This window comes from Lycium barbarum, chromosome 3 (assembly GCF_019175385.1).
Source record: "Lycium barbarum isolate Lr01 chromosome 3, ASM1917538v2, whole genome shotgun sequence".
NCBI lineage: Eukaryota > Viridiplantae > Streptophyta > Magnoliopsida > Solanales > Solanaceae > Lycium > Lycium barbarum.
This window is the reverse complement of record NC_083339.1, coordinates 2,440,364-2,452,529: the sequence shown is the minus strand read 5'-3', so window position 1 is coordinate 2,452,529 and position 12,166 is coordinate 2,440,364. Positions and strand designations below refer to the sequence as shown.

The window sequence follows — 12,166 nt, the reverse complement described above, 5'->3', positions numbered from 1 at the left end:
TTGATAATGGTGTTTGATCTGAATGAGGAGATTTGTTATATGCTTTCTCTAGTCTCATCCCAATTTCATTTATCATAGCTATATGTTGTTTGATATCTTCTTATTTATTGTTATCAATGTAAAATTTAGCCTTGGTATATTGTAATGATACTGATCAATATATACCTTAACTTTGTTCACCATAGTCAGAATACTTGAATGTTTTTGAAGGTATTATCTGCTAAAATGCTTTACGAACTGCAAAAATTTGATTATTGATGAGCGCAAAAACATATGAATAAAACATTATTCATATTGACGTCAAAGTTAGTATAAAAAAATATTGATCTCACGAGATACTATTCCAATCTTCTAGTTCTTGCTTAATATTTGAGAATTCAAAATAATATTAAGAAATTTATTTAAAAGCACACATATATAAACTATATATGGATTGACTTTTAAGAAATAAAAAAAAAAGTTTGACTCTAGATTTTTCATATACAATGATATGATTTCTAGATGATGAGGAACATACTTAGGGCCCGTTTGGCCTAGCTTAAAAAAAGCTAACTTATAAGCTGAAAACAGCTTATAAGCCAAAAAGAATAAGTTGGGCTACCCCAACTTATTTTTTTGGACCCAACTTATTTTTTTGGGCTTATTTTAAGCACAAAATGGCTTATAAGCTGACCAGCCAAACACTCAAAAAAGCCGAAAACAGCTTATAAGTTGTTTTCAGCAACTTATAAGCTAAGCAAAACGGGCTCTTAATTAACTCATTGGCTTAATTTTAATATGAAAGATTTGTCTCAAGTCGTACATACAATTTAATGACTGGACGAGCTTCAGAAAAAATGTTTGACAACTGAGAACTCGCCTGACAACTGAGAACTCTTCTTCTTAGAGCCCGTTTGGATTGGCTTACAGCTTAAAGCTGTTTGCAGCTTATAAGTTGAAAAAAATAAGTTGAGGTAGTCCAACTTATTTTTTTTGGCTTATAAGTTGTTTTCAGCTTATAAGCTGCTTTAGATAAACTAAGTCAAATGGGTCCAATTATTTTTTTGAGCTTATTTTAAGCATAAAATGACTTTAAGTTGACCAGCCAAACACTCAAAAAAGCTGAAAACAGCTTATAAGCTAACTAATAAGTCAATCCAAACGGGCTCTTAGTAAAATTACTTCTAATAACATTATCCTCGATAGGGTTCCATGTACACTTTTTCTGCAAACAAATATGTAACAGACATCAGAGGAACAGACGTTCCTAAGTGCCTACACTAAGAAGACATCTTCCATGGAATTTGAACTGCCAAAACCAATATACATGCTCTCTCTGAGTAAAGTCAGAGGCGGATGCAGGATTTAAATTTTATGGGTTCAATCTTAAGATTTTTAGCATTGAACCCATTATGTTTTTAAAATTAGGCGTTCATATCTACTATTTATTGCAATTTTAATAAGTTTTTACACATAAATTTAGGTTCTGCGTCGAAAGTTTGGGGTTCAGTTGAACCCCGACCTTGTAGGCTAGATACGCCTCTGAGTAAAGTGAGTTCATCACAAAGTTTAAGCTAGATAACGTTTTAGAGCAACCAGTTGGATGAATAAAATGGAGTCAGCTTCATGCTTTCCTTTTAACTATAAATAATTTTATCACTTTTCAGTTTTATCTTGACAAGCAGTAAAATTTCCTTAAAACTATCCGGAGTATGAAAAATAAAAAATGCAGTAGTACTTCATATGGTTACAAGCATTTGGCTAACTATCCCTGCATGAAGTACTACTGCATGCAGGGATATTTTTTAATTAGAAGGATAGTCACAGGGATATTTTTCGACATGACTATTTCCTTGCCAACCAAACACCGGAAAAAATGATCTTAAGAGGGACAAAAAGAGTCAACATGCCAAGAATAACAGCAGAAATTAGCAGGAAAACAGCTTTTGACAGTATTGTATGATGTCACTATATTGTATTATCCATAAGGCAATTATATTAATAATTACAGAATTCTTTACCAAAAAATCAAACACTGTGTAAGCAATAATGCCAAATTTGACTCATGAACTGTTCATTTTTCTCGTGACCCTTGCTTGAATTTTTATTATTTTTGTCAATCACCTGATTGGGATTCTTTCGTTCTTAATTGGAGGTTTGAATTCAAGCCGGAACTCAAAAGCTTTGAACCTCTAATTAAGACGGAACTTAAACATCATTCCTATAAACCAATCCCCCCTCTCCCCACGAGTCATTCTCAAAGCTGTATTCTTTCTGTAATCTCTATTCTCTAATGCCAAAAAATATTGCTCCTTTCTGCAAAATCCTTACAACCCCATAAAACAAAACACATGCAACTTTGCTTATATTTACCAACCCCACTTCCTCATTTCGACTAAACTTTCTTCTATTTTCTCAACTTCTTTAACCTTCCTTGTATGTTTACTTGATTTAGGTATTTCAAGAACTTAGTAAAGATGATAACTTTAGCTGATTTTTATCATGTTATGACTGATGTTGTACCACTTTATGTGGCTATGATATTAGCTTATGGTTCTGTTAAATGGTGGAAAATTTTCTCACCAGCCCAGTGTTCTGGAAATAAGAGATTTGTTGCACTTTTTGCTGTACCACTTTTGTCCTTCCATTTTATTGCTGCTAATAATCCATACAAAATGAACTTAAGGTTCATTGCTGCTGACACTTTGCAGAAACTTATATTGTTCTTGGTGCTCTTGCTGTTTGTGCTAATTTAAGCAAAAGGGGTAGTTTGGAATGGAGTATGACACTTTTTTCTTTATCAACTCTATAAATACATACCATAAACTCATTAAGAATCGCCTGCTGCATAGGACATGGCACTTCACCTCACGTCGTGAAGGCACCACTATAAAGTTTCTGGATTGCTGCTGAGATTGCATTTGCAGCTGGCCTAGAAGGATAAAACCTGCAAGAAGCAACAAGAACAATCTAATTTTGCTCTAACATCTCAAAAATAATTTACTAATTACCACCACTTGGTGGCATCTTAAAAAAAGAAGCAACAAGAACAATAATAAGAATACCAAAACAAATAGCTGGCATTGAAAAAGAAGTTGAAGCTGCTGCTACCGGAAAAAACATCCATTTTATCACAAGCACAAACAAAAACAAGAACCCGAACCCGCAAACGAATCCCCATCAATACTTTAAGATGCATAGAATAATTCTACCTCTAATACACAGCTTTAGTGATCTAGTAAATAAACCAAATTCGATATACAATTTCATGCATAGTTAATATTTAAAAGATTACACAATGTACAGTTGACATACTGTTTTTAAAATAGATAATCCTTCGTTTCTAAATAAATGGTGTTTTATGCTTTTCATTTTGTTTAAAGACAAGTGGTGCTTTAGGATTTCAAAGATGAAATTGATCTTAATCTTCCAAAATTATCCTTATTTACATAATAAAAAATCATTAAGTAGCTTTTCTAGGAAATAGGTAACTTAGAAAGAGGTAAAATTTTATTGGGGATAAATTAATAAAAAACACTTATAATTTTCTAGGAGTTTTCTAGGAGTGAGCAGTTTTCTAAGGGGTGTGCATAAGTTAAAAACACCACTTATTATGAAACGAAAAGAGTAAAATGCAAGTCCCTATAACTAAGTAAAGGTTCCCTTGAACAACCAATATAATTCGAAATTTTAGACCCCAAAACTAAAAGCCTAATCACTAAATAGTTACGTAAACACCACCACGTTTTAGCTTCCCTCTGTTCGTAGCCTTATCTTAGCTTCCCTCTGTTAGTAGCCTTGTCTTTTTTTCAGTTGTTTTCGTGAAAAAGAAGAGTTGATTTGGTGGAAATGGAATGAGTCAGTTTACAAATTTTGAGCATAATCTAGCTTGAAAAGTTTGGTCTTTCTTTTTGCTAAATTTTTGGCTCCCGCTTTTGTTCTTATTCCTTTTAAGTCAACATATTTTTTTTTTAGCTTCTAATGTACTCCGTATATATTAAACCATTTATAATCTTGGAGATAATAAGTAAATAAATAAATAAAAATTAGATAATATCCATAAAATTCTGTAGAAAACTTGCAAAAAATTCACTTTAAAAAATTGATAATTTAAATTAGCCAATTTTAGATTGAACACTAGTTGAATAAAATTTTAACTTAACAAAAGATATTTTATATATTTGTTAAGACAAAATTGAGATTGTTTTAATAAAAGATGAATTTATCATAAAAGAGTGAAAATAAAATTTTGTTTGGAAATGTCAAATCAAATTATCTCCAAACAAAACAAGAATCACTAAACTTATACATTTTTTTTCTTCATAATATTGTTTTCTTAAAATAACTAAGGTCTCATTTGTTTTTATTAAGATTAATACGTCAGAATTTGAATGCACATCTGAATATTAAGATATGCATTAAGAATTATATGTCTGAATCTAAATACACATATGAATATTAAGTTGTTGTGTTAAGGTCTGAATATTACATTATTAAGAGTTAAGACTGTTTGCTTTACGACATCTGAATGTATAAAATATGTCTTTATTTTTAAAAAATTAGTATGAAATTTAATACAATACAAAATTAATCTAATATGTTATCAATAAAATATTTTTAAAAATATTATATGAAGGTTGGTGGTGGCAATGACCAGAGGTGGTGTTATCGGTGTCAATTGAAGATGGTGCCGGCTAATGGTGGTATTGCTGGTAGTAGCTAGTGGTAATAAATGTTGGCAGTAGAAGTTGATGGTAGTAGTTGGTGGTGGCGATTGATAGTGATAGCTAATAATGCTGGTAAATGATGACGGTAATTGACGATATATAGTGGTGAATGATGACGGTGATTGACGATATATAGTGGTGACTGATTGTGGTGATTGCAGGTAGTCATGAACGATGATTGTTGTAAAAAATGGTGGTTGGTGGTGATGATTGTAAATAGTGATTAGTGGCATTGTACGTTGATTGTAGTAATTGACAATGACGGTGGTTGTGGGTACTGATAGTTAATAATGGTGGGCGGTGACAATAATTGATAATGATGGGGGATGCCGTAGCGGTAACGATAATTAAATGGAGGAAGCGATGAGCTGCCATCTTTATAGAATTTTTTTAATCATCATGTTAATAATATTAAGACTTTGTTACAGATCTCTGATAATCATTCAGACTCATTAAGTAGTTGTAACACAATAGAATATCACAAATATAATTTCACTTACCGTAATAATTAACGTATAGGCTAATCAATCAATAATATTTCTTAAAGATACCACTAATGCATTGCTACTTAGTGTAATTATTAATTTATAAGCTAATCAATCAGTAATATTACTTAAGAAACACCACTAATATACTTCTACTTACTGGAATTATTATGTAGTAGACTTATCCATCACTAACATTACTTAACAATACCTCTAATACAACGCGCTTTAACCATTGTCAATTTATAAGCTAAATAATCATTAACTTTTATTAAGGATGCCACTAAAAACACTTCTATTTATACTATCACTGTTTAAACTTATCACGTATTACATTCTTTAGAGTGCTATCACTATACACTTTTACTCAGTATAATAAATAAGTGGTACTACTTAATTTCTTAGGATAAGTCTAGAAAGATAATATAACTAAAAAAAGGATTAAAAAAAACATTTAAACAATTACCAGGGGACTTACAAATTTTATTTATTAAATACTCAATTTTACATATTTAATTTATCGAGAGACGTCCCTCGGTACTTTAAAAAAGAAAACTCAAAATAATTATATCTACTTTATCGAGAGACTCCCTCGGTACATTTTATTTAATTTTCATTTATTTTATATTAATATACTGATAGTGTCCCTTGGTACAGGAAAACATAAATTCAGAATATTTATATTTATATTACCGAGGGTCTCTCTCAGAAATTTTAATTTGTTTTTTATTATGTACCGAGAGAGTCCCTCGGTATAGTCAATTAAATGTTGACTTTAAAAAAGTAGCATAATTTACTGAGGGATGTCCTTCGGTATCTTTAAAAAATAATTAAAAATTAAAATATTTGAATTTTCCCAGGGACGCCGTGGCAAAGTCCCTCGGAATAGCGACATGAAATTTGTCCCTCGGTAAGCCCACGTAGGTAAATAGCTTGTTTTTAGTAGTGTTATCTATGCCATAACTCTGGTGAAGTATTATTTTCCACCAAATTTACTGAGTCACTACAAATGGAGTCCTGAAATAAGTACAAGTCAGACATCTTGTAACCTCGAGCCACAACCATCGAACCCCTAAGAAGCTTCCATTGGACACCACCAACGGTTTGATCATAACCCTTGTCATCAAGCTTTTCTACAGAAATTAAATTCAGACGAACATCTGGAGCATGACAGAGAGCGTTTTGGCTTTCATGAAAGGTTCTTTTTCAACTACTATTTTTACGAGGGCCAGTTTTGGATGAAAGCTGTCAAGTTTCTGATAGTTTGAGGATGTACTTGTGTTTCTGAAATTGAGTCTAAATTTCCAGAATAATTCATTTCTCTCGAGGATAGAAGGTCAGTGTACAACAGAGGTTATAATTTGTCTCAGCCGTGAGTGCACAAACTGGTAGCCCATTTTCAGAACAACATATGTAGATTTACACATTCGTCTTTTAGGAGGAAACTGGCATTGCATGGATTATGAAAAGAAACAAATAATTGCTGGAGATACAACTCTAGCCTAAAGGGTCATGACCTTAAATCGAGCTAAGCTGGTATAAAGACACCATCTATCTTCAATATTTGAGGAATACAAAAAGAGAATGTTTAATTTCTTGCAAGATTCATTCAACATACTACACAACAATCATTTTGGTGAAGCGTTTTTTTTTACTTTCCTTAGTACGAGGAGCTATCCAGTTTGGACTGGAGTCCAATGCCTTAAGCAGAAAACACTGAAAATAAGAAAAGAAGAAAGTGGGGCAGTATTGGAGACTGCACATGCCTACTTTTTTTCTTTGGTCTGAATCCATTTGTTCATTTGCTTTCTATGATGTAGTTCAATAATTCAGATTAGTTTAATCCTTTACTGTAGACTTCGAGTCTATCTGCTAGACTTCCACTCTTATTCTGTTGGACTTCTTGAGACCCCTTGTCAATTTTTTTATTTATATTTTTAACTTTTAGCTTTTAATTTATGTTGCATTTCAATATGTTGAGTAAATCAAGTGGACTATCTGGACTAGTGCTCAATAAAATTAAGTAAAAAAAACTTTCAGATGGAAAAGAGTAAGTGAACATTGAAGCTCAACTTTCTAAGAAGAGAATCTTTTTCAGCAAGAGTGATCTCAAATCATACTCTTCCTGCAATGGAGGCTTTGAGAGTTGAGGAAGCCTCGAATTTCAGGTCCCGTTGTGTATATGATGTGTTCCTGAGTTTTAGAGGCGAGGATACTCGTAAGACTTTCACTGATCAGCTTTACAAAGCTTTGGTGGATGAGGGTCATCGAACATTCAGAGATGACAATGAAATTGAAAGAGGGGAAAATATCAAATCTGAATTGGATAAAGCAATTCATAGCTCAAAGAGTTCAATTATCATCTTGTCCAAAAATTATGCAACATCCAGTTGGTGCCTTGATGAGCTTGTCATGATTCTTGAAAACAAGAGGAGAAGAGGACATGCTATATTACCAGTCTTCTATTATGTGGATCCACTCGATGTTGGAAAGCAAATGGGGAGCTTTGCTGCTGCATTTGCTGCGCATGAGCAACGATTAATGGATGAAGGTAAAGAGGAGTGGATCGAGAAGATCAAAGGGTGGAGGGCAGCACTCAGGGAAGTGGCCGATCAACGTGGAAGTGGGATGGTTTTACAGAATTCTACACAAGAGTAATTTTTTCCATGTCCTCTTTCCTGTATATATTTTGACTCTCTCTTTTCTATTTTTTCTGAGCTAGGTACCATATTCCTGAAATTCCATCAATATTTCCACTTGATCCATGTTGCAGTTAGGGAAACAAGACATATATTTTCATTATGCATATTTATGAATAATAGCCTTACTACCTTATCCATGTTGGTGCCCTTATATGACCAAAAGATGAAAAAGGTATAAAATCCTTACAGGAAATTCTGTCCACCATCATCTACCAATTGGCATTTACGATGATAATAAAGGCAGGAAGCTTACAAGGGAGAGAGTCCTTGACTTTTGCTTTGGATAGAAGCTCAAATATTGGATTCTGTGTGGTCAATGAAAAAAATTATGATCTCTTGTTAAACTGTAGCTGTGATTCCAAAGAGGATTCTGATTTTTTTTTTGGTAACTAACTTGTTTTATTAATCGCCAAGTGTGTCAATTACAGCTCCATAGCATAGCCAAACACAGCTATCTATCTGGTTTACTACTGTCTACCTACACAACACATATAAAGCCTAATGTTGGGTCTATTACTCCCTCAGAATGTGTAGCTCTGCATAAGAGATTGGAGGCTTGGAGTAGCTCGTACATTGCATATGTAGGCTATTTCGCGGGCAACCCTCTCCACTTCACGGCTTCGCTGTTCAAAAATCCTCGCATTCCTTTCGGTCCATATTGAGTTCCTCACTTCAGCACACACCGTACGAAATACTCTAGCTTGCTGTGACTTACCTTTCCCTCGGTTGATCAGCCATTCCAGGTGCTGCAGCCATGTTTGCGCACTGGTCAGTGGTTGCTGTAACCACGTCAGAACTCTGCTCCAGAGTTGCTGTGCATATGCGCACTTGACGAACATGTGTTCTCTGTCTTCATTGTATGTTTTACATAGCCCACACATTGGATCAAAGCTCAGTCCCCAGCTGAGTAGTCTATCAATTGGTAAGAGTCGATTCCCTCAGGGGAATGTAAAGGTGACTGCAAGGTCGCGGGTTCGATCCCAACCGCTGCAGCGTATATCGAACTAGCTAAGCACCCTCTCACGCACAATACCTGAGTATGTCATGTCATGTACGCATGTTCATGGGGCCGAGGCCCAGGGGTTTCACAGTATGGTCAGCGCCCAGCTGTGGGTCCTCACAAGAACTCTTGTTCAAATTTGCTTGTAGTCCTGATGCCCGAGAGAACAGCAAGAAAGACTTATGTAGTGCCGTCACGGAGGCAAGGTCCCCTTTGGAGAAAAACAATAAATCATCCGCAAAACTGAGATGAGTTATCCCTAATTTTGAGCATCGTGGATGGTATTTAAAGGACTTGTCTGTCCGCAAATTGTTCAGGCTTCTACTTAAATATTCCATGACAACGGCAAATAAGAACGGGGAGATCGGATCGCCTTGTCGCAGCCCCTTTGCTGCCTCAAATGGTTCAGTTGGAGACCCATTTACCAGGATAGTATAGTTGACAGTAGTAACACATTGCATTATCCAGCCCTTAAATTTTGCGGGGAATCCCAACTCCTCCAAAATCTGTTCTAGGTATGCCCACTCAACTGAGTCATACGCTTTTTGTAAATCGATCTTGATCATGCATCTAGCAGATATTAAAGAACCTAAATGGAGTTCTGCCACTTTGAGGTGCTGTGTATAAATTTAGACGCATTGGGGAATGATCCAAAATATGTGGTAAATCATACTCAGTCTGGACATGTCCCCATTGCATCAGCCAATTCGCATTTCCAAAAGCTCGGTCAATCCTGCTCCAGATTCTGTCCGCACCAGTTTGCTTGTTTGACCAAGTATAAAACTCACCCTTCCATGTTAGCTCATTCATATGTAGATCCTGGATACAGTCCGAGAAGTCCTGTGTTTCAGCAGCAGTAACAGGGTTGCCCATAAGTCTATCAAGGGGAGATAATATTGCATTAAAGTCGCCCCACATCAACCATGGTTTTGTAACCCCATGGCCTATTCGAATCAGATTTTGCCATAGCATTTTCCTTTGTTCCAAACTGTTGTACCCGTAAATTGCAGTGACATACGCTTCAAACCCATCAAGTCTACCTTTCACATGTGCATGAATGTATTAAGCCCCTTCTTCTATCAACTGCACCTCGTAACTGTTTTGGTCCCAAAGCATCCAAACTCTACCATTCTCGGCATGACTATAGTTGTGTAGGCTTCCCATATAGGAGCCACATTATTTAAGACACACTTGCTACTCTATGTATTTTAACACGAGTTTCTACTAGGCACACAAAATCGAGCTTCTTACTAGCGATATAGTATTTCAGCTCCTTTTGTTTGTACCTTTTATTCATCCCTGTAACATTCCAACAAAGCCAAGTCATATTGAATTTTTAATTGGCCTTGCATTATCAGGAGGCCGTGTATGAGTCTCATTGTTTCCACTAGTCAACACAGAGAAAGAATTCCTGATCGGAGTAGGAGCCTTATTAAGGGCAGGAAAATGCTCCAGGCTCAGCTCAGGACCAGGTTGAGCCGCTGCCTTGTTGCTGGTCATTGGGCTTTGTCGCTGGTTCTGCTGTTGGGGAGGAGTTTTAGTTGTCTCGAGGTTAGTTGGTTCCGGCTGTTGTGTTCGTTGTGCTGGCAGGTTGCCTGCTAGTGTAACAATATCCTGATCAGCCCCTATTGTGTACCGTTCCTGAACAGGCCCTTTGTATTGCCATTCTTGAGTGACAGTCTTATTTTGCCTCCTCCTTCTAGCTCGTTGCACGTTTGGTCTCTGCTGTTGTAAATTCATCTTCGCTGGCTGCTCAATACATCTGTGACCTACAACCAAGCATTGTTCACAAAACTCTGGCTTCCAGTCGTATTCAACATCTTGGGTGTATTTGGTCCCATCGCAATCCATTATGACTACAACTTCAGGGAGTGGTTTAGTCACATTGACCTCTATAAGGATTCTAGCATACGAGATCCTAGTCTGCTTACAAGTGCATTCATCAGCATAAATGGGTGTCCCGACAAGACTAGCAATCCGACTGAGCGAAGCATCTCCCCAGTAGTTCATAGGCAGCTTAGGGAATAATACCCACAGTGGTATCTCTGATGGGAATTCGACATTGAAATCGAAATTTGGTGTCCATTGCTTCAATATGATGGGTCGATTGTTAATAGAGTATGGACCAGCATAATATACCTTCTGCATATCCTCGACTGTTTGAAATTTAATAACATAATAACCTTCGGTATGAAGGTAGATATCAGGTTCCAGGACATCCTTCCAATTCGTCGAAATATATCTGCACATCGCATTGTAGCCCGGAGTTTCGCCCAAGAAATATGCAATCACAGCACACTTCCATTTCTGGGTTTTCGGCTCAACTTCTTCTTTTGTTAATTGAGCCACCAACTGGCCCTCAATCACCTGTGGGGGGATGTAGTTAAGTTCCCGCCCCGATGTCGCTGCTCTGTTATTTCGAAACATGTTCCCCCATTTAGTCCCTAGTCGTGTTTCATTCCCCGTCGCAGGTGCAGGCTGAACTGCGCACTGCTTTCCTGCACTCAACGAGCTGCTAGCAGCCATTGTTACATCAGCGATTGCAGTGGTGAGCTCAACTGGGTCCTTTGCCTTCACTGCTCGTGTGCCTTCAGTATTCATGTTCCCCTCAGTTGCGTTAGGAGAAGTGAGATCGAGCCTTTTGACCACCCCAGCTCCGTTCGTATTACCCTCATAAGTTGGATTAATGACGCCGACGACTAGATCTAGGTTTTCCCCATCTCGATTTGCCGGTTCCACTTCGATTCGCGCACCCACCGAGCTACCAAAAATAGCAATCGGCACTTTCCTTGGCCTTCCCCGACCTCGACCTTGCTCCTGCCCCGGTAGTTGAGCTTGAGCTTGTGTTTTCCGTCTCCCTCTGGCCATGGTTTCCACACCTGGTGCACGTTAGCCAAACGTGCGCCCAGAGCTTTTTCTAGACAGAGAATTTCTTTGCGCATGGTTGCCAATTAAACTTTCAACTTTTAGGCCTTACTACTTTTTTTTTTTTGATAATCGTGGTGTCCGAGCTAGCTTGCGCGCACCTCAACTAATCCATGAGATACTTGTCATCCAGCAACACGTACCAGGTAACTTTGTCCACCAAGGCTAGAACAGATAGGAATTAATCACCTAGTGTTTTATCTCTGCTGAGAATTGAACTTGAGACCTCATGGTGCTCAACCCACTTCATTGACCACTAGGCTACACCCCTGGGTACACTTTTAGGCCTTACTATGCCTAACATCAAAAGATAATCTGTATAATCCATAATGCTGCTTGAACAACAAC

General features: G+C 36.8%; 1 protein-coding gene across 1 annotated transcript in view; it reads left to right on the top strand.

Moving 5' to 3' along the window:
• The first annotated feature begins 7,183 nt into the window (after nt 1-7,183).
• Nucleotides 7,184-12,166, top strand: part of LOC132634345 (disease resistance protein RPV1-like) — a 6,794-nt gene continuing 1,811 nt past the window's right edge. The window contains exon 1 of the mRNA XM_060350605.1: nt 7,184-7,845. Within this exon, the coding sequence (XP_060206588.1) occupies nt 7,322-7,845 (524 nt within the window). The 5' untranslated portion in view covers nt 7,184-7,321. The remainder of the gene's footprint in view (nt 7,846-12,166) is intronic.